The sequence below is a fragment of the Hirundo rustica genome, chromosome 3 (genome assembly GCF_015227805.2).
Source record: "Hirundo rustica isolate bHirRus1 chromosome 3, bHirRus1.pri.v3, whole genome shotgun sequence".
Lineage (NCBI taxonomy): Eukaryota > Metazoa > Chordata > Aves > Passeriformes > Hirundinidae > Hirundo > Hirundo rustica.
Window position 1 is genome coordinate 113,695,220 of NC_053452.1, and position 22,140 is coordinate 113,717,359.

General features: G+C 44.5%; 1 protein-coding gene across 1 annotated transcript; it reads left to right on the forward strand.

The window, feature by feature from the left end:
- The first annotated feature begins 18,245 nt into the window (after positions 1-18,245).
- IL17A (interleukin 17A) lies at positions 18,246-20,017 on the forward strand. Its single transcript, XM_040059593.1, has 3 exons — positions 18,246-18,272; positions 18,784-19,028; positions 19,756-20,017. The coding sequence occupies exons 1-3, from the start codon at positions 18,246-18,248 to the stop codon at positions 19,991-19,993; spliced, it is 510 nt and encodes a 169-aa protein (XP_039915527.1). The 3' UTR covers positions 19,994-20,017.
- The last annotated feature ends 2,123 nt before the right edge of the window (positions 20,018-22,140 follow it).

The following is a 22,140-nucleotide window of genomic DNA, read 5'->3' on the forward strand; positions in this document are numbered from 1 at the left end:
AAAAAAAAAAAGCAGGCTCTTGCAGCTTCTCCAAAACCCAAGGGACTAAATATAGTGTCTGGTTAGATATAGGCAATATTTTGCAGACAGATGCAAGTTTGATTTCTTGAGTTTTAAGCTTCCTGGAGGCTGTGGTTAAGACAGGGTTAAGATGAAACTCTGCTTCAAAAATCTGCCCTGAGATAACTAATTTGGCACACAGGGCTAAAATGTTAATCTGACTGACTCACCCACAGAAAAGTTGCAAAAGAGACAAGAAAAAGCTCTACATGAGTTTTTGTCTCATGTGAGTTGTCTTTTGGTGCAGACAGGGGGACAATGAGGTGGCTAATTCCAAACATGCAACGGTTTGGGCTCAAATACTTCCTTTGGAGAAGGTCAGAACATCAGGAATTGACTTTAAATCAATGGGATCACTCCTATTTATCCCTTCCCTTCTCTGCACTGTTGTCACATCCACGTACCTCTCTGTGCAAGTGGGTGTAGACAGGAAAACCAAAGGCTGAGCAGCCTCCCTCTTTCATGGAGTGACAACAGCTCCCAGGAAAGCATTCACCCTGCAATCCAGGGTGGAAAAAGAGATTTGACAGAGAGCCCAGACGAGTGAGTGCTGAATGCCAGGGACATCAGAAAGCCCATTTTGGGAGTATCACCTCCCATCTCACCCCAGACAAACCCTTCCAGTCCCAGGGACCCTTGGAGGACAGCTGCCACATTCTTTCCTCCTCTTCCTCACGCCAGGCAGGGACAGATGTGGCTCTGGATCTGCCTCACATGATTGGGTTACCCAAAGAGGCTCCAAAGGGCACAGAGTGTTGGCTCTTAGTTTGCATCTCTGCTGTTCACAAGGAATATAATATTCCAGGGTGGGCAAAAAGAGAGGTGTTGGCTGTAAATGGATGCATTTATATCCTATCGAGTTCCTACTTTTCCTTCCTGGCTTTTATGGCCGTTCCTGCCAATCTTTTGTACTCAAGTATCTGTCCCAGTCAGCCCCTTAATTTCTAACTATTTAGCTATAATTTCCTAATCTGCCTTTTTTAATTCTGCCCATATTGAGTTTTATAAATCTTGGAACAGTGTGGTCTGAAAATCCAACCTGTGTGAGTCTTTTCTGCAGCAGTCCCAACTGATTCCAGCCAACGCATTTAATACAAATCTTGCTCCAACTGGGTTTTAACACTACCAATAAATTCCCATTTATACTAACATAAGATTTTAAAATCCTGGTCCACAAATTGGACCAGAATAATAAATAAGGAGTATTTAACTACCTACGTGCTTGGGATCAAGGATCTTTCAAGTCTGTTTCCTCATTAATCACTGTGAACCCATATCTGATCCCAGAATTTCCACTGTACTTTGATACAAGCCTATGAGAAATTTAAGAAAATGCTACCAGTAAGTAGCTATAATGGCTTTAAACTGAGGGCTAACAAGGCTAAGAAGAAATATCTCTTCATTCACTATTGTTGATAGCTCATGTAAACAGATTTATGCACTCAAAAGTCTGGTAATCCAAAGCCTGTGTCAAGTTTTACCCTGATGTCAGCAAGGCTCATCCTCCTCACCTCCTCTGAGTCAAAGGCCTTTATCTAACTGGGACATAAATATTATATTGAATTCTTAATCTCCAATTAAAATGTAGTTGACCGCTCCTATAACATTGATCTGACTTGCATTTAAAAAGATAAATAAATAAATAAATAAATAAATAAATAAAGGAGGATGTTTTGTTGTGCATATTTTTAACACCTCTGTTGCGCTTGGTGTAAATATCTGTAAATAATGGAAATTCAGACACCGCTCCTGATTCTGGGAACTTTTAAACAATGTAATTCCCTGGGTCACTGCATGACTCATCTCTTTCTGTTGAATTTGCATTCATTTGTTTGATCGGGTACTGAGGTTATTGAAATAATGACTATGTGAAATTCCCTGCCATGAATTTCTCTAGAAATCACAAAGAAAAGTCTTCATCCAGCTTTAAGACAAACAACCAACTTCCCTCAAAAGCCATTTCTCCCTTCGCTGCAGTCAACAGGGATTTTTCTACAAGCAAAATTACTTAGAGCATCATGTACAATATCAGAATCATGAAGCTTTTAAGTGAAAATTAATTTAAGCCATTTGTACACTCTTCAGTCTGCAAATCCATTTCCCCAGAGGAGTATTAGGACAAGCAATGCCATGGGATGGATTTCTACCCTAAACCTTTTTGCAGACATCCTGGTACTGACACAGGTTTGAACAGCTGACAGGGGAAAATTACAGGGGCAGAGAAACCAAGGTGGTTGTGTGTGAAGTGTGAAAAATCAGCAATGTCAGACACTGGGGGACATTGCAAAATTGGTATTTCCTGAAGTAGCATCCTGCAGGGGAACACCTCTGTCACAGGGAAGGATGGAGAGCCCTGTTAGAATGGAGAGAGACTCTGATTCAACTTCTCAATCACAATAAGATGCCTGGAGAGTGGCAGCAAAGCTGGGGAGAGGGAACCATGCTCCAGGGAGAGCTGGAGCCTCTGAGGAGTGTGTGCAGTGCTGCTCTGTGCTCTGGAGCCTGTTCTGGGCCAGCAGACCCACACTAGGGCCTGCCTTCAAAGAGGATTTATGTTTCCTTCGAAGCTTGGGGTTATTCCCACCCTGATTTTAGCGCTTCTCATCACCTGAGATCATTCCTTGTTCTTTTGGCTCTTTAGGAAGAGGAAACATGAGAAAAAGGCTTATTTTCTTTTCCTATCGTATATACTTGTGTGGACTGGTTGCATATTAGAAGCTTGGGTATTCCCTCCCCTTTTCCATCCTCAGAGAAACTTCCACTTAGAAATAAATCATCTTTGTGAATCTGCTCCATGAACAAATTGATTCCAACCAGTGGTTTCCGAAACATGGCCATGACTCCCTTTGAGCATCCCTGAGGATGCCACCCCTACTGAGGATGAGCGAGTACAACAACAACAAATCAAGGATTAGTACAGGAGGGGACACCAGGATACTTTGCTTTTCACTTCTGATGGTCATCTCTATCATTAAATGCAGAAATCCATCCATGTGCCTCCGTGCCATGACGGGCTCCTCTCGGAGGTGCACCAGGGCACCGCACAGGTTGGAACACTGGAAATTCCAATCAGATGTCACCAAACCATTTTTTTTTCTTTTTCACCATCAGCTTCGTCAAACTCCAGGAAACAGACCCCAAAAAACTGGGGGAACTCCATCCTTGGGGGGATTCAAGCTCAACCAGACATGGTGCTGAGCAACCTGATCTAAGCTGCTCTTGCTCTGAGCCCTCCAGATCCTTCTGACCCAAACCACTCCGTGTGTGACCCTTGGACTTGAACTTGTTTCTGATCAGCCAGGCCCGGTTCTGGTGAGCTGCTGTCTGGTTCTGAAGGCATTGCCTGCTTGGCCAGGCAGCTCTCCAGGGCAGGAACCACATCCTTGTATTTGTATGAGCAACTCCTCTGCTCAGGCAGATCCTCCAGGTCCTGCTTCAATGCAAATAATAATTATAAAGTGAAAGGAAAGAACATAGTCCATCACCTCTCACTCATGTGACTTTTTTTTTTTTTTTTTTTAAGCAAACTTTAATTTTTGAGGCTTTCAGGGCTGTCAAAACAAGTCCAGCACTTCCATGAGATTCCAGCTTTCAGCACTGTGCGGAGGCACACACAGGAATGTTCGCTGACACACAGGCACTGGAAAAATTGGAACCACCTGAAAATATCCCTCCAAAACTTCCCCAAGTTCTCCAGCGCACCAGGGAAGTTACAAGGGTTGTGCTGTCGCTGCTTTTCCAAGGAGGAAGCAGAGTGTTGGCTCTGAAACATGTCTGAGGAGCAGCATCACCCCTTCAGGAGTGGGGGATGGAGAGTGGTCCTGCTGGCCAGAAGGCACAATCCAGACTTCTCTTTTGAGATGACATGCTTCTTTATATCCCCATATGGATTAGGCTGCTATGGAATGTAAGGAAGTGTGTGGTTTCAGGGAGACATTGCCCGTGTCCTCTGCTCCCACTGACTGCAAGGACCCCAAAGATTTCCTGTAACCTCATTTTACCCAAATTTTACTTGGTCAAATAGAGCCAGGCAGTTTATATTCACTCTAGAGAGCCCTCAGCACCCACAGAGGGCACACAGGGATATGGACATCTAAAAAGGTTGCAAAATCTGAAAGCTGCAAATTCCTGAATCCATGCAGATTTGATAACTAGGATAAATTCTGTACATCTTTCACTGGAAAAAGCATGGAGTAAGTAGACTGTGGGTTTCACCTAATCCAAATAATATTCACACTGTAATGTAAGTGCTTTTCAAGAGCTTTCTGAAAATCACTCCATCCAAGAGAGCATCAATAATTCATAGAATCATAGAGTGGTTTGGGTACCTTAAAGCTCATCCATTTCCAATACCTTCCACTATCCCAGGCTGATCCAAGCCCCATCCAGCCTGGCCTTGGGCACTTCCAGGGATCCAGGGGCAGCCACAGCTTCATTGGACAACCTCTGCCAGGGCCTCCCCACCCTCACAGAGAAGAGTTTTTCCCAGTATCTAATCTAAATCTAGTCTAGTTCGTGTTGCCATGCATTCTCAGATGGTGGAAAACTCTTCGGATTAAGTGACAGAGATGAGGAATTAAAAAGCACTGGGTAGGATTGACTTGTGAGGAGCAAAACTGAGCATGACGTAGATGTCACAAATTTCTCCTCTTTACTCCCAGTCATTCATAAGAAGATCTTTAATGGGATTTAAATGAATGCTACAGACAGAGGAATTGCTGTAGTGGACTGTGGAAGGTTAATTCATTGCACTGCCTCAGTACAGTAACAGGACAGGCTGCAGGAAGTCACCTCCTGATTAATATGGCACTGTGGAGCTAAGCAGGCACACAGCCTTATCAAAAACAGTGGGATTTTCTTTCCAGATCTCTATTATCATAACGCAGGACAGTCCTGCCATGTCACAAGTGTCCCTTCCTCCTCTGAGCACTGTTTGTTCTGATGACATTGTGGACCAACAGCTCAGTCTATTCCCCCCCCCCAAACAGTTGCCTTTAACCCCTCTAGGACAGCCAGGTGATATCCTGGATATCTCCAGGATCTCCTCAAGATCCTGTTACATGGACCTGAAGAGTTCAAACCATTTCTCATACATTAATTTCTTCCACTATTAGGCCAAATATTCAAAACCCAAGGCAGTTTTCAGTCTGTTAATTTCCAATCAGTTAATTAAATTTAATGTATTTTAAGAAAGAATTTAGGAATATTTTTGAAGCAACTGTTCTTATCATTAAGAGGCCTAGGTCTGAAAGGTTTTCAGACTTTCACTTCCCATGGGAAATTTTAGGAATTCCACCCCAAAATACCCTTAACAAAACTGGTCTAGTTAGAAGCTTAAAAACCACCTGTATGTTTCAGTGATTAATGTTCACAACTTAATCATCCTCAAACTCCTGACTGGGACTGGCCCTTGACAATTTCTAACAGCAAAGCTGAGCTTAGGAACAGTTAGGGTCAATCCCAGTCAACACAGGTCAAAACTGTGCCAGCAACTGTGCTAAACACAGCAGAAACCACTGAGTTCCTGTGCCTGCACCTCAGCCCTGTAAAATGCAGCAATGCAGACCTTGAAACCAATGACATTTATGTTCCTCAGCCACCAAGATGCTTTGCAAAATTTCAGTCTGAATCAAAGCCAGGGCTGCTGCATCTGACCCAGGCCCTGCAGTCCCCTAGATGTAATTCAGGAAAGTGCTTGTCAAACCATTATTTCATCCTGTCCTTCTTGTACAGAACCAGCTCCTAGGTTATGATAATTCAGAAAAAGATAAATTGAGCAGAGAAAAAGAATCCTTTTTTTCCTTTTTCTTCGGGGCTGCATCTAAGGAAGAATGGCCAGCAGGGCAAGGGAGGGGATTCTGCCCCTCTGCCCTGCTCAGGTGAGACCACACCTGCAGAGCTGCCTCCAGCCCTGGAGTCTGGAATCAGAAGGAGGTGGAGCTGCTGGATTCCAGAGGAGGCCACAGAGATATTCCAAGGGCTGGAGCCCCTCTGCTCTGGAGCCAGGCTGGGAGAGCTGGAGGTGTTCACCTGGAGAAGAGAAGGATCCAGGGAGAGCTCAGAGCCCCTTCCAGAGCCTAAAGGGGCTCCAGGAGAGCTGGAGAGGGACTGGGGACAAGGGATGGAGGGACAGGACACAGGGAATGGCTTCCCACTGCCAGAGGGTAGGGTTAAATGGGATATTGGGAAGGAATTTCTGCCTGTGAGGGTGGTGAGGCCCTGGCACAGGGTGCCCAGAGAAGCTGTAGTTGCCCCTGGATCCCTGGAAGTGTCCAAGGCCAGGCTGGATGGGACTTGGAACAACCTGGGAAGGAGTGCCTGCCCATGGCAGGGGGTTGGAATTGAATGGTCCTTAATGTCCCTTCTAACCCAAACCATTCCATGGTTCTAATCATCAAAACCAGGCAAGACAAAAGGGCACCCAATGGAATGGGCAGGCAGGGGTGTGAAGCCTGGCCCGTGTGCCCTCCCCGACTTTGCTGATCGACCCACTGTCCACATCTCAAACCCAACACTTCCTTTCTGCACCTGGTGGTCTCTTCATCTCTATGCTGATGGAAACCTGTTGCAGTCTGTGGCGCTGTGGACTTTATTTAGCTGCCAAAAGGATGCTCCCAGTGCCCTTGGAGACAGCCTAAGAATGGCTTTCTTCAGCTCTGTGCTGTGCCCCACCTGCACACCGCATGTGGCTGTCCCAGACAACCTGTGGCTCCTCGGATGGTGCCAGATGCTCACCTGTTGGCAAATGAAGCCAAACTTCTGTCTGGCCAGCTGAGGCTGTCCCCAGCCTTGTGTGACTGCATAAATTTGTGGTTTAACCCTGGAGTGGAATCCCATCCCTTATTTACTTTCTGCAGCTGTTCCCGGCCTGTTCTGCCGGAGCCTGGGATCAGCAGTGACTCTTCCTGCACAGCACGGGCCAGGATTGAGTTACAGGCACACACACACTGGCAAGGACACAGGAGAAGAAATAACCCAGACACAGGGCTAAGGTTTAGGAAAACTTACAGCCTGTCTGGAGGGTCAAGGCCACTGTCTTAACTCTGTTTCCCCCTTCATCCTCCGGCTGTGTATCCACACCCAGACCATGACAGAAGGAAAAAAACTCTAATTCTTTCTAAATTTTGTCAAGTTTGCAACATTCTAGTGCTGGTGGGGCAGAATATGAAGTGAATTTTGTAACTGGAAGATTTCAGGACGTGTTTCTTTGGCAATAAGGTAGACGTTTCCATAGGGAATATCAAATTTAAGTTGCTGATGCTTCCTTTGCTAATGAATACCCCAATTCAACAAAGAGAAAGCATGAAGCAAGCACAGGAGTCCAGAGATTACTCAAATTAATATTCCTCCCAACACTGAGCAGTGAGAAGACAAAAGGGAATAAAAAAAGAAGAGAAAAAGAGGGAAATCCCCCTCCTAATCAAAACGTTTTTCAGAGAAAAATGTATCAACTGAGTTGGACTTGAACTTAGAGGCTTTTTCTGACCTTAATGATCCAATGACTTTAAGTCCCCGAAAAACCACATGCATATGGAAAGGGGCCTATGCACAGGGTTGGAAAAATGTTGCTTTTGTCCTGTTTGGAAGCTGCCCCGTGCCCTGCTGCTCATGGTCTCTGGCAGCTGTCTCCTTGCTGAGGCTCCAGGTACAGCTGGAGCGCTCAGGGTGTCTCTGAAAAGTGATGCCTGACTGACAACTGACAGGTGATTTCCCTTCAATGGACAAAGGAGGGGTCTTTCCTCCCTCCCACTTTTCCTCTTTTTCCACTATTAAAAAAAAAAAAAAAAAAGAAAAGAAAAAGAAAGAGAAAGAGAGGGAAAACAGGAAAAGAGAAAGAAGCAGGAAGCAAAGAGCTGTATGAAGGTGCCTCCATGCAGGGGAGATGGAACGAGACGATCTTTAAGGTCCCTCTCAACACAAACCATTCCATGATTCCATGGAGAATGGTGGAGTCTCCTAAGGCAGTGTCACAAGTGCTGCATCACCCTGCTCTCCCTCTGAGCAGAGGTGAGTCCCTGTGTGCCCTGTCTCACATGTCCCATTCCCATTGCAGGTCAGGAGCAGCAGAGCTGAGCGTGTGCTGTGGCCCGGAGCTATGCTCTGCTCTGGCTGGTCAAACGGAACCAAGCCCGTCTTCCTCGGAGGTTTGGTCCCCTTCAACCAGCTATAGCAGTGTGGAAAACACCAAAGCCAGCAAGGTTTGCCTCCCTCTGCCTCAGCTCAACCACACCAGCCTTCCCTCCCAGATGGATCTGCTACCACTCCCAGCATCTCCAGAGGTGCACCTGGGCACCTGGAAAGGTTTGGGATAGGCTTTTGGTTTTCATAAGCATCACTGCAAGCATGGCTACTCCAGCATTTCCTTCATCCCTGGAAGTGTTGCAGGCCAGGCAGGATGGGGCTTGATGTAGCCTGCTCCAGTGGAAGGTGTCCCTGCGCACAGCAGGAGGGTTGGAACGATATGAGCTTTAAGGTCCCTTCCAACCCAGACCTTTCCATGATTACCAGAAGCTCAAAATATCACATACAAAGCTGCTGGCTCTGAAACATCCAGAGGATTTCTAAGTCAATGTGGATCTGCAGAGCCACAACCATCTTTATTTCCTTTTCCTATCAAACTTGCATCCACACCCTGCCTTTTGCTGAGCTCTGCCAGTCCAAGTAATCTGTGATTAAATTATAGAAATAAAAAAAATCCTAAAGGACATGGGCAACATATCCTTGAAAACCCTCTGTGTCCAAGTGTCTTTCTTACTTCTTTAATGCAAAAGGGAGCTATAAATAACCATAATCTGCATGGCAGAGGTTTTTGACATCAGTTATCCCATATCCACTCAGCCACAACACACACACACACACCAGATCACAATCTCCATGAGAGGTATCTTTTCAATCTTCCCACCCACACCACACTGCAGCTAACAAAGAAAAACAGCCTAACAACTTGAAAATGGCTTTGCTGACCTGTTCTCTGAGCCAGGCAATGAATTCAGATGTCTGACTTCAGACATTCAGCTCAGCTGGTTGTTCCCCACCTTCACCCCACCAAAAGAATTTGCAAAGCTGTTAATAAATAAATGAACAAATATATATCAAAATGAGTCCTTTATGTGCATCATCCATGATGCCGTTGAATGGATGGGGAGGAATAAGCATGGATGCAGCAGAATGAGGAATGGCATCAGTCTGTTCCAAAGCATGTTGGATCTCTGTTAAGGACAGAAAGTGCAGATTTTCCCAGATGAAACAGAGCACAACTTCATTATTTTCAGCAATGTCATTTGGAAAACCCAGACACACAAAATGCTCCTGAGTCTAGAAGGTTTAATAAATTCAAGTCAAAAGACAAACTGTTCCAAGGGTGCTGGCACAGGCTGCCCAGAGCAGCTCTGGCTGCTCCATCCCTGGAAGTGTCCAAGGCCAGGTTGGACAGGGCTGCGGGAATCTGGGATAGTGGAAGGCGTTCCTGCCCATGGCAGGGGGTTGGAATGAGATGGGCTTTACTGTCCCTTCCAACCCAAACCATTCCATTATTCTATTTCCTTTCACTCCAGATATACAATTAATTCTTCCTGGGCAGTGTCATCCCTGACAGTCCATGGATCCTAACCACCAAGATGCCCCATTTCACAGTCCTAAATCCCTGAGCATTCAGTGTGAACTGTTCTCGGTTTTACCTGGGAATGAGTCAAGAGGGGATTTTTAACGCCTCATGTCTCACTGCACGTCCCCTCCACACGACCTTGCTCAGCACCACATCAATGCAAAGGACACCTGCAGAGCACAGCACTGAGCTGTGGATCCCCAGAGCCTCCCAACAGTGGGCAGAGCAGACCCCCAAAGTAGAAGCAAACCCTGGAGAACCAGGATATAATTGGAAATAGTCCCACAGCTTAAAAAGTAAAAGAGATTTCAACCAACTGTCCTGCCAAGTAGCCCAGAGAAATCTTGTCAAAAATGGGAGTGGGGAAAAAGTACCTGAGTCTATTTGCTCAATAACATGAAGAAAATCAAATGTGCAAAACAAGACATAAATTAAAATTTAGTTTATTAATGTGCTGTTCCCTCTATGGTAAGCATCCTTTGCATTAGGGTAGCTTGGCAAAGGATATCCTCCCCTTCTTCTGTTCCTCCTACATTTCAGCAATTATTAAACCCAGATATTCCAACCAGAGATTTCTTACGCTGCCATAAATGAGAAATAATAGAAAACACCAACAACTCTTAGAAGGAAAGGTCTTTTGAACACTCAAAGCTCATAGTTATGTTTGATGATGATCTGGAATGAACCATCTTGTATCAATAAAGACCAAAAATCCAGTTTCTTTACCTGTTCAATAATCTTATAAAAAGAACGAAAAATGCTTTGTTTTCTGGTGAATTTATGAACTATTTCGGTCCACCAAGAATGTTTTGGAAAGCAAGAAATAGCACAGAATGTTGAAATTACCATGGCTCAACTTCCTCTGCCATGGAATGAGCACAGCAGGACAATCTCACTCCTTCCTCTGCCAAGCTCTGTAAGGCAAGAGCATCCATAGGATTTAGTCCTGGCACAGCAGGAATGAAGGGGAGTTTAGACAGCAGCATTTCCATATTTCACATTCAGTGATTGTCTGTCACCTTCTCTCATTTCCCTTCATCACTGCTAACGCGATTTTTTTACATTGATTAATTGAAAATAAATAAATAAACAAATAAATAAACAAAACCCCACATTCTTCCATTGAATTTTATTAGCCAAACAATTATGAGATAACCAGGATCAAAAATTACTAGATTCAAGAAAGAAATAATTCTTAGAAATTACCAAGTTCTTCTGTCTTCAGAAAGTACAAAAATTGATCCAATTTCTGTCTATTTGAGACCTAAAATCCAAACCACTTTGGAAACAGCCTTCAGCAATTCTGCATTGAGCAAAGTCCCTGCTCATAGTAAATAAAAACAAGGGTGCAAATCAAATCCACCTTCAGAACATTCTGCAGAGTGTTTATGGGTGTGAAATAAATGTGATTTTATTGGGCATTAATTGCCACAGCCATCAGTTTTCGGGAAGCACTGCATTCAACCCGGAAGCCAGTTTTCCTCATACGAATTGAATATATATGCTTGTATATTTACACTGAAAAGATTCAAAATGGAAGACTTCTGTAAACTTGATATAATCCACTCCATTATCTCAGTCTTTCAAAAGCAGGCACCACACAAAATACTTTGGACATCATTACCAAGGAGGACCTCCGGTGATTGCTGAGCACCGTAAGAGCAACACTGTTCTCCCCACTCTCTCTTCATAATCATTTCCAGAGAGGACCAAGGCCCTCCTCTTGACCCACTACCATTTATCTGCTCTTCCACCAGCTATGTCCAGGTTCTCTCAGGGTATGAGACCATTTAATCCAGGTTAAAACCTCATTTACTCTCCCCTGGAGGAACAAAGGTGTCCTGCAAACAAGTGGAAAGCCTCTGCCATTCCTCCCTTTGCTGCAAAAAAAGAAAGAAAATAGGACAGACAAGCAGTCACCCTGATTAACATTCTGATTAGCATTCACCCCATCACCCCCTTTGACTTTGCCTGATGCAACTTTATATGGTAAAGCCCTGCTTGAATCCTTTGCAAACCAACTTCGAGCTGGGATGATGAGACATTTGGGTACTTTGCCTTCCGTGTGTATCTCACGGGCTGCTTATCAGCCATCAGATGCTGTGCAGCACAGAAGCCCTGTGATATCTGGCACCTCCCTCACTGCTGCTGTGCCGAGGGAACCAACCTGGGCTTCAGGGGAGGCAGCAGAGGTGAGGGCACTGGGGGCGTGTCTCTGAAGGGATGACACGAAGGTTTTCACAGGCTTTGGAAGCTGGAGGTGTAGGAAGCACCAAGAGGATTTCTCTGCAGCGGAAGCGTAAACACATTTCATTTTAGCATTTCAGTCTTCACAGTAAAAAAAAAAAAAAAAAAAGAAAAAGGGGAAATGTGGAAAAAGAGAGAGTAAATTCAGCTACTATAATGGAAGAGCTTCTAGCAATTCCCTAACTAATTGAAGGGAAAACTGATTGTAGTTGCACATGTCAGTCCTGTTATATTTATACAATTTTCCCACTGCTCAACTCAGGGTGGCTTTCACAGGTAATGTGAAAAGCAGAGTATCAACCTCCCATCAGCCGTAACTTTTCTGTCCTCCAAAAGCTCATTGCTCTGACCCCATTTGTCTTGTTCTCAGTAATCACAGAGTCACAGACTGGTTTGAGTTGGAAAAGACTCAAGATCATCTTGTTCCACTCCCTGCCATGAGCAGGGTCACCTTCCATTATCCCAGGTTGCTCCAAGCCCCATCCAGTCTAGCCTTGGACACTTCCAGGGATCCAGGGTCAGCCACAGCTTCTCTGTGCAACCTGTGCCACCTTCACAGGGAACAATTCCTTCCTCATATCCCATCTAACCCTGCCCTCTGCCAGTTTAAAATCATTTACCCTTGTCCCGTCACTATCTGCCCATGTAAAAAGCCGCTCTCTCCTTTTTGCAAGCCCCCCTTAAGCACCCAAAGGCCACAATCATTCAGAATTGCACATTGGTTAAAACAGAGGATCACAATTCCTTTTCTAGCCCAGCTGGGCTCAGCACAGCCAGTTCAGCCAGAAGAAAAAGAATCAGGGATGGTCCATTCTTCCTGGCACACACCTATTCACTGTGCCCTTGTGTCCATGGCAGTGGCACAGAAGGATCAGGTCTGGTTAAGAGGCATCTTTTAGCTTGAAATGGGACATGGGGTTTCTGTCACCCACCCGTGGTCCCCATCCCACCTCCACAAGGCCACATCATTGAGGAGGAAATCTCCAGCAGTGCTCATTCTCTGAAATCCCTGGCTGGGATAGTTCTGGAAATCTCATTGTACCGTGGTCAGAATTTGCATATGATCGGAAAAGTGGTGAATTTCTGTTACTTATTTAAGAAAAAATAAAAAGAAAAAATTCAAGTCAAACTGAACTGCAGCGAGGTGAAAGGGCTCGAAAATTAGGATCCTACTGGTGCTTTTACAACCCTCACTGAAACAATTCTGAGTCACTTACTCTGTAAAACTTTTGGATTCTGACACCTTCTTGCACACATAATGTTGTGGCCAGGAGTGATTGCTCTGCAAGGAAAAAAAAAAAAAAAAAAAACAGAAAAATAGGAACTTCCCTTCTTAAAAAGAAATGGTTGTGGAAACATCCAGGATCAGGTTGGATGGGGCTGTGAACAGGCTGATGTAGTGGAAGATGCTGCTCGGTGCAGGGTGTTGGACTAGATGACATTTCAAGGTTCTTTCCCACCCAAACTACTCTATGATTCTATGATTTTTTGATTCCACAATGAATGACCAAGATTTTCAGATTTTACCTGGGAACAGGAAAATGGCTACAGTAGAAATGAGTTTATTTCTGCAAGGCTGCCCTATCAAATCTGCCTGACAACTCTGGGTTTAAGCTCTGGGATGCAGGGATATATTGGTGAGAAAACAAGTTTTCTGAATTTAATTTGGTTTGAAAGTGGTGGGTGACGGAAGACAAAGTAAGGGCTGGATTTTGGGAAACTAGCACTGACCTCTCAATGCTCTGTGAATGTCCCTTTCTTAAAATGTCACTTTGCCGCTCATTTTCTTCAAGTTGACATCCCAGCTACTGAGCATCCATTAGATCTTAGTAATGTCAAGAACATTTCAACCCCTGGCAGCAGCCACAGTTGATGTGTGACTGTGATCTCCATCAGATGTGCTTGGAAAATTTAGGCATGAAGTAGATGATAATTTCTACTGCAGTGGCTGGGAGGGAAAATGCAGGTGTTTAATAGAGGAAAAACATGACTTTAGCTCTTCTGCTGTGTCTCCCTTGTAAGAAACAAGGGATGGGAGATTGGAGCAGTGACTTCATAGGACCATGGAATGGTTTGGGTTGGAAGGGACCTAAAAACTCATCTAGTTCCACCCTCCTACAAAAGGCAGGGACACCTTCCACTATCCCAGGTTGCTCCAAGCCCTGTCCAACCTGGCCTTGGACACTTCCAGGGATCCAGGGTCAGCCACAGCTTCTCTGGGCACCCTGTGCCAGGGCCTCCTCACCCTCACAGCCAGGAATTCCTTCCCAATATCACATCTATCCCTGCCCTCTGGCAGTGGGAAGCCATTCCCTGTGTCCTGTCCCTCCATCCCTTGTCCCAAGTCCCTCTCCAGATCTCCTGGAGCCCCTTTTGGCACTGGAAGGGACTCTGAAGTCTCTCCAGAGCCTTCTCTTCTCCAGGCTTGTGGTGGAAGGATCTTGGCTGGACACCAAGTGCTCTCCAAACCACTCTATCACTCCCCTTTCCCAGCTGGACAGGGGGAGAGAAAGTAAGATGGGAAACAACTCCTGGGTGGAGATAAGGCAGTTTACAATAATAAAACCAAAAGTTTGTGCACAAGCAAGAGAAAAAATGGTAATTTTATTCAATACTCCTCATCCCTGAGTGATGTCTGGTCCCTTCCCGGGAAGCGAGGCTTCAGCACACAGAGCAGTTGCTCTGGAAGGCAAACATTGTAAATAACAAATGCACCCCCTTCCTCCTTTCTTAACTTTTATCTGAGCTGACATCCTATGGTATGGAACACCCCTTTGGATAATTTGGGGCAGCTGTCCTGGTTGTGTCCTCTCCCAGGATCTTGGCCACTCCCAGCCCCTGGATGAGGGAAATGGAGGGACAGAGCCAGCCCTGCCCAGCAGCAGCCAAAACACTGGGGTGTTCCCAACACCTTTCCAGCTCCCAATGCAAAGCCCAGCACTGGGAGAGCTGCTGTGGGAAAATGAACTCCAGCTCAGCCAGACCCAACCGAGGGCTGAACACCCCCAGCTCTGCCAGCCTGGCTCCAGAGCAGAGGGGCTCCAGCCCTCCAAGCATTTTCCTGGCCCTTCTTTGGATTTAACCAGTTTAAAGGGTACCTCTGAATGTGTCTGACCCAACCATGCACTCACAGCATGAGTCAATTAAATTAAACTAAATTTAATTAAATCAAACTAAAATTAAACATCAGTGTTTAATAAGTGCTCCGAGCCTTGCTCCATCAAATTCTGAGTTTCTCACAGAGCACCACTGAACCCAGCCTTAGTCTAACGCTAGAAATTACCTCCACAATGCAGAGTGGGTCATGCAATACTTGTATGTAGAAGGGGGAGTGCTGCTGCATGTACAGGGATTTGTAATATGTACTCAAAAGGAAGAAAATACATTCTCTACATAAAAAAAAAAAAGAAAAAAGAAAAAAGAAAAAAGAAAAAAGAAAAAAGAAAAAAGAAAAAAGAAAAAAGAAAAAAGAAGTAAATATGTTCCTACTTGTAAATAAAAAAAAACAATTTTATTTTGCAGAAGTATAATAAACTTAACTGATGGCAATTAAAAAAAAAAATGTGCCAAGTTTTCTTTTAGTCTACAACAAGTTCAGTCAGGGCTCCAGAGCTCCAGCACTTGGGTGGTTCCTGTGGCTGCCCCTGGATCCCTGGAAGTGTCCAAGGCCAGGCTGGACAGCGCTTGGAACAGCCTGGGGTAGTGGAAGGTGTCCCTGCCCATAGCAGGGGGTGGAACAGGATGATCCTTAAGGTCCCTTCCAACCTTCGGTGACCTCTCCTACCCCCTCCCAGAAGGAAGAAGGCGCACGCAGAAGGTGAGGAGATATTATTTTCTATATATTCTGTATTGTATTATTTTCTATAATTTAACATTACAGCAGATTACAGGAGGAGGGCTCCTATGACCCATACGACTTCAGTGAGGCCAAGGAGGAGATGCCACAGGGTGAGTCCCTGGCTTTGGTGACACCTGGCTCCTTGAGGGTGCTGCGGGGTCTGTGCAGCCATTCTGTGATTCCAAGGGACTTTTTGAGGGGAGGAATTTTCATCACATGCCAACACACTCAGATTTGGGTGCCTGAAGAATCTCAGCCAGGTGAAGTACTTAAATAGCAACTTACTCTCAAGAAAGCCTTCACCAGAGCAAAAAAAAAGGGTAGGTTTCATTTCAAAAGGCATTTAATAACCTTTAATTTTTGTTTGCTTGCTTGTTTGTTTGTTTTTGGGGGGTTGGGATTTTTTTGTTTGTTTCGGTAATCCTTTTTTAGTGTCCCAGTTTCCAGATCTCTAGCTAAGAGAAAGCTATGTGTCAGAATATGAAATCCTATGGGGTAACTTCTAATCACAAGGGAAAAATCATATTAATATTTTGGGGGGGGGGGGGTTGGGTTTTTGGTTTTTTGTTGTTGTTGTTGTTGTTGTTGTTTTTTGTTTTTTGTTTTTTCATTTCAGAGCATTAAGAATTACAAAATAATTATTTGGGACTTGGAAAAATCTTGAAATCAGAAATTCCAAGCGGTGCATTTTCTCCTCAGACCTTCACATCTTGCCTATGGCAACTGCCAACAAATGCGTTCATGCCTCATTATAAACCATGGAAATTTTTTTTTTTTTTTTGCTGTCGCAATGTTGTGTTGCGTCAGCCATGTTCAAATGCTAAACTATTCACCTTTCAACTACCTAGGTAACCCAAACCACTGGTGCATTTAAGGTAGACAATTTAGGGTCAGGCTGGTTGAACCTGACCTTCCGCTGCCTTGTAAGTTTTCGAAAACGTATTTTGCTTCTAAAATTGTCAATTTAACCGACCCACTTTGAAAGGATATTTCAGTAAATGGCATGAGAGAAAACCCCGTCTGAGAGGAGTGTTTCCTTTAACCTGTACACCTCTAGCCTGAAGAGGGAAACTGAAATATACATTTAATTTCTGAAACATCAGCATCGTTTCAACAAGCGGATGTGGGTCACGGGTATCCCAGAACCCGCAAACTAAATTCTACCCTTATTTGCATCCTCCTTTGGATGGCGCAAGGTGAGTAAAATTTGGACTTAGGTATAAATATTAAGCAAATATAAAACATCTGTACCTTCTCTGCATCATTTTTATTAAAAAAAAAAAAAAATCCCCACTAAAATTAGACCTGGGAGAAGTTCTGATCAGCAGCTCAAGGCTGAGTGTCACTTTATGGGGCACACCTGAGCTACTCGTAACCCACTGTCAGAGCAAAATGATGGGAGTATTTCTGGGAAAAAAAGGGATATCAGAGAATAGACTTGATGTTATAGAATCCTAGAATCCTAGAATGGTTTGGGTTGGAGGGGACCTTGGATACAACCCAGTTCCACCCCCTGCCACCAGCAGGGACACCTTCCCCCATCCCAGGTTGCTCCCAGCCCTTCCAGGGATGGGGCAGCCACAGTTCCGCTGGGTAACCTGTGTCTTGTGTCATTTTGCAGCGCTCAGCCTTCACAAAGTTTCTCTGGAACCCCTCTGTCCTCTCCCTAACTTAAGAACTGGCAGTTTAACTACATCCATCACACTTCCCAAATTCCTTTTCTTAGGAACAAAACTGCCTCATAGCACAAGAGAGGGAAAATGAAAGAAAAAAGAAAAGGTGGCAAGCTCAAAACAAAGATCACACTTTTTTTTTTTTTCCTATGGGGAGAGTGACTGACTTTTGGGAACTCACTATCACCAAACATTCTGATCAACACTGAGATATCACACCTCAGGTTTAATCGTGAATAAAAATAGCCCAGTTCAGAGAAGAATTGAGCTTGAGCAGGAACACTGCTCCTCAGACATCAGGACAAATTACCCTGATGAATTTATAAGGGAATTACTCCCTTCCAACACCCCATGGGAAGAATGTGAGAGCAATTTGATGGTGGCCAGCTGTCCAACATCTGCCCAGTTTGGGGTGAAAAGACATCAGCCAGACCAAGGAGCGAACAGATCCAAAGCTGTGCCAGTGACATTTGGGGTAAATACCTACAGCATCCCAATTTAAAATTGAGGACTTTGCACCCACAAATTTGCAACATTTGTGGTTTTGTCACCATTTGAGTGACACGGGTGAAGGAATGACATCATCTACAGATCTAAGATGTATCCTGTATTCCACCTGTGTTAATGGAACCTATATACATACACTTCTAAATTTAGGTTATGGTCAGAAACCACAGTTGGGGTTGGGGGAAAAAACACCTACTCCAAATCATTTAGCTCAGCCAAAAACCCTTATAAAAGGTCCAGCAGTGGATGTACCCAGACACCTTCAGCTCAGCAGAGAACAGCCTCAGCATCAGAAGCAGTAAGAGAAGGAAGGAAGATGTCTCCAACTTTCTGCACTTCTCTGGTAAGAACTTAGAATTCTGAGTTCATTTCCCCCATTATTTCGACAGAGATGTATTTAAATTCCAACAGATGGAATGGGGATCTGCACCCACCTTTAAAACGCTTGTTTATATCATTAATAATTAAAAATAACTAAAAGGTGGGAATGCTCATGGGGCAGCAATGAGACCGTACATCAGTGACATGGGCTACCACAGCATTCTCTGAGGCAAGAAAAACATTAAAAACTCAACCTGAGAGTGTCTTTGTTTTTGTTATACCCTTTCTGCTATCTTCTTTTGTATTGTATAATTTTCTATAATTTGACATTGCAACTAGATTATAACTGGATGTATAACTGTCAGCACTGTGAGAATCAGTTAATGTGAGAATCAGTCAAAAGTGGATGTGACATACGGCACATTTTTTACATAATTACTCCAAGCTGCAGTAGGGGCTTTAACCACGAGTTTGGGTGGCTGTGGATGAATTTCACACCTGTCTCGTGTCTTAAATGTACCAATTCTCTCCAGCTCAGACCCCTGCTCCTCGTGCTGCTGGCCATGCTGTCAGCCAGCAGTCCTGCCCATGGGAAGGTGATCAAGCCTGGGCTCAAGCCAGAGAACCTCTTCAAGCAAGCATCTGCTGGATGCCTGACCCAAAAAGACTCAAAATTCCCCCAAACTGTGAGAGTCAACCTCAGCATCAGCAACACGAACCAGGACACCAAAGCCAGTCTGGATGTCAGCAGCCGCTCTCTGGCTCCATGGGATTACAGGTATGATCCCTGCCCCTATGGCCTGGAAGAACACTGGATGCCCTGCCCAAGGAAATTTCTTTCAACTCTATTTTCATTGCTTCAAAGCTGAGAGATTTTGGAAGTATAAGCGTATTCACGTTCCTGTAATCCTCTTTGAAAGAGAATCAGTACAGAAAGCAGCACCAAAAAAAAAAAAAAAAAAAAAAAAAAAAAAAAAAAAAAAAAAAACCACAAACACATAGCCTAGGTGATATACAGAAGGCAAAGCAAACGACTTTTATAATTTAATTAATTAATTTGTATACTGGGGCAAGCTTTATCTTCTAAATCATTCTTTACCTAAAACATCATAAAAAAAAAACCTCAGAGGGTTAATATTGCACCAACTTCAACAGTGGTTTTACACCAACATTTCACATTGTGGGGAGGAACTGAGGTTTGGGGATCTGTTAGTTGGAGCGACATTAGTTGGAAAGCTCAAATCATTTCTGATGAGTCTTTCAAAGCTGGTGCCTGCTTGAAGCAAGTCCTTTGCAAAGGCAATTGCATGCAGCCATACTTTTAAAAATACCCGATATTTAGTTACTTACATTTTATTTCTGAAAAACCTGCGGTCTTGGAGAATCTGCTGTCCCTCCCTCAGCAGTACACTCCAGGACGCACAGGTTCCCGAGCAGGGAGCCCGTAGCCATCCAAACTATCACTGCCTTTGGATTCAAACCTTCCCTTTCCTGCCAACCCCCAGGATCGACGAGGACCACGACCGCTTCCCGCGGCTGATCGCGGACGCCGAGTGCCGCCACTCCCGGTGCGTGAATCCAGAGGGGCAGCTGGACCACAGCCTCAACTCCGTCCCCATCAAGCAGGAGATCCTGGTCCTGCGCAGGGAGCAGAGGGGCTGCCAGCAATCCTACAGGCTGGAGAAGAAAATAATCACCGTGGGCTGCACGTGTGTCACCCCCTTGGTCCAGCACCAGGCCTGAAGGGAGCTGGAGGTACAAGAGCAAGGAGCCACAGAAAACTTCCTTGCATAGAAGGGGCTTGATCCAGCCCCCAAAAAAGCTGAATCAAGCCATTAAAATTAGCTAGAATATATCAGAATATATTGAAAATCAGGTGTCTTGGTTAAAAAAAATATTTAATGCTTTCTCCCAAAATCTTGAAGTCTACAAATTCAGAATCCAGGCACCTTCATGTGCCGGGGTGAAAAGTAATGAGAATTTTACCCATCCTTAGTTTACACTTTGAAATGTCTATTTATGTAAATCTATTTATGCTGGTTGAAAGTATTATATTAATGTATTATTCTAATATATTTTTTTAAGTATTAAGGTAATGTTTATTTATCTTTGTGTAATAAAAATGTCAGCGAAAATTTATTTGTTATTCTCCTTTATTTCTAAAGAAGTGTACCTGATAAGACAAGAAATCACTCAATCATGACCATAAAAGAGATTTACATGATGCTAAAGCCTCTAAATCTCTCTGATAACATCTATCTCTGCAGCAGCAGAATGTAAAACCCATGGGAAAAAAAAAAATAGGGAAATCACCATTTTACCAAAAGAAAAGCTAAGATACCTGGAGGAAAATTATTTATAAAGTGGCATCAAAGAGATTCACATTAAAGACAGAGAAGCAAAAAGATGAATTCTACTGAGCAATTACCCAGTTGTCCACCTAATTATTTGATTGGGAAAGGGTTTGTAAAGATAGGTTCAACACGATACTTTGAATACTTCTTTGGGGGGAAGGAAACTCCCTCCCCTAAGACCGTGAGTGCATTTCCACTGCTGAGCTTTAACTTCACTCCAACATGATCTGTGAATCGCAGCCCAGCGCATTTCGGCCCATTTTCCGTGGAGCAGAGACACCACCTGGGGAAGCTCACGAGAGTCAGGTGGGTGACTGAAGCAATTAACCACGTCTGGCTGATTGCAGTCGTGATATTCTCTGTGCTCATGCCCTTCCAACATGTTTTCAGCGCTTCAAATGTGGAGCACCCTGACGCAGCACTCCGGCTGCGGCTGGATGGGGCTTGCGTGGGTGGGTGCCTGGCACGGCAGGTGGGTTCATTCAAACCACACTTGGGTTAAAAGGGCTCCAGTGAGCATGTTCCAGGTCTCAGAGGGCAAGGCTGGCTGGTGAAGATGTGGATGTTTTGTTTGTTGCCATCTCGGGGAGGTGTGGCCCTGCTGAGGCACTGGCAAAGTGCCACTGGCAAACTCAACGGCAAATACAGAACTTGTAGAGACACAGAGCTCGGGGCTGAGAGTCTCCAACGAGAGGGAAGGTCCTCCCAGGTGAAAGCATCTTCTCCAGATCCAGCTGTGATCATCCCAGCTTTTGCTGCTGGGGATTACTCCCTCCAGCTGTTCCAGTGAGCCCAAACCCTGCCTAACCCGCTCCAGGTGGGTCAGCCTGTAGCCCAAACCCACAGCACAGCCACACCATTCCCTGACCTGGCAGATAAACATCAGACCAAGGAAACATTGATTAACTCAGGCTGACCACAGTACCTCCAATCGCAACAATGAAATCCTGTCCACACCTTTAGTTACTTTCAAATATTGATATAATTTTGCCTAAATGAAAATCTAGGAGTAAGAATGTTCCTAACTTAATTTCTGACCTTATCTCCAGTTATTCTTCCTTAAGGTCTCCTGCAGGTCCTGAAGTTAAACCCACCTGACTATCCCACAAGCATTAAGCATGAATGGACTTCAAAAAACACTCTCCCACCCACCAAAAAAAACCTAAACCAAAAAACATCAAGGAACACTCATCCTTCAAGGTTTTCAAAGATTCATATAAATATCCAGGAAGATTGAAACAGAACTGACTTCCTTGTCGTTTAGGTAATCTCTTAATGTCCTACCACTCCTAGAAGGAATTTTTTCAAATTGTCTGCCATTAGCCCAAGTAACAGTTAAAATCACAGAAAGTCCAACCCTTTCTTCCCTGGAAATCATGTGCCACTAGCTGGAGTTGGCACATGTGTAGTGGGGACTGGAACATGCTGAGAGAGCTATGCTGAGGTGGAAAAACTCAGAACCAGGTCAGAAAGAGATGACACAGCTGGAGCACTGAAAAGCCAACAGCTTTCTGCCGACGCACTTCACAGATCAGC

Excerpts from the sequence above, each read along its gene's own strand:
- IL17A (XM_040059593.1), top strand. The coding sequence starts at position 18,246 with ATGTCTCCAACTTTCTGCACTTCTCTG. Across the intron at positions 18,273-18,783 it reads CAACTTTCTGCACTTCTCTG|CTCAGACCCCTGCTCCTCGT; the intron begins GTAAGAACTTAG and ends AATTCTCTCCAG. Across the intron at positions 19,029-19,755 it reads CTGGCTCCATGGGATTACAG|GATCGACGAGGACCACGACC; the intron begins GTATGATCCCTG and ends GCCAACCCCCAG.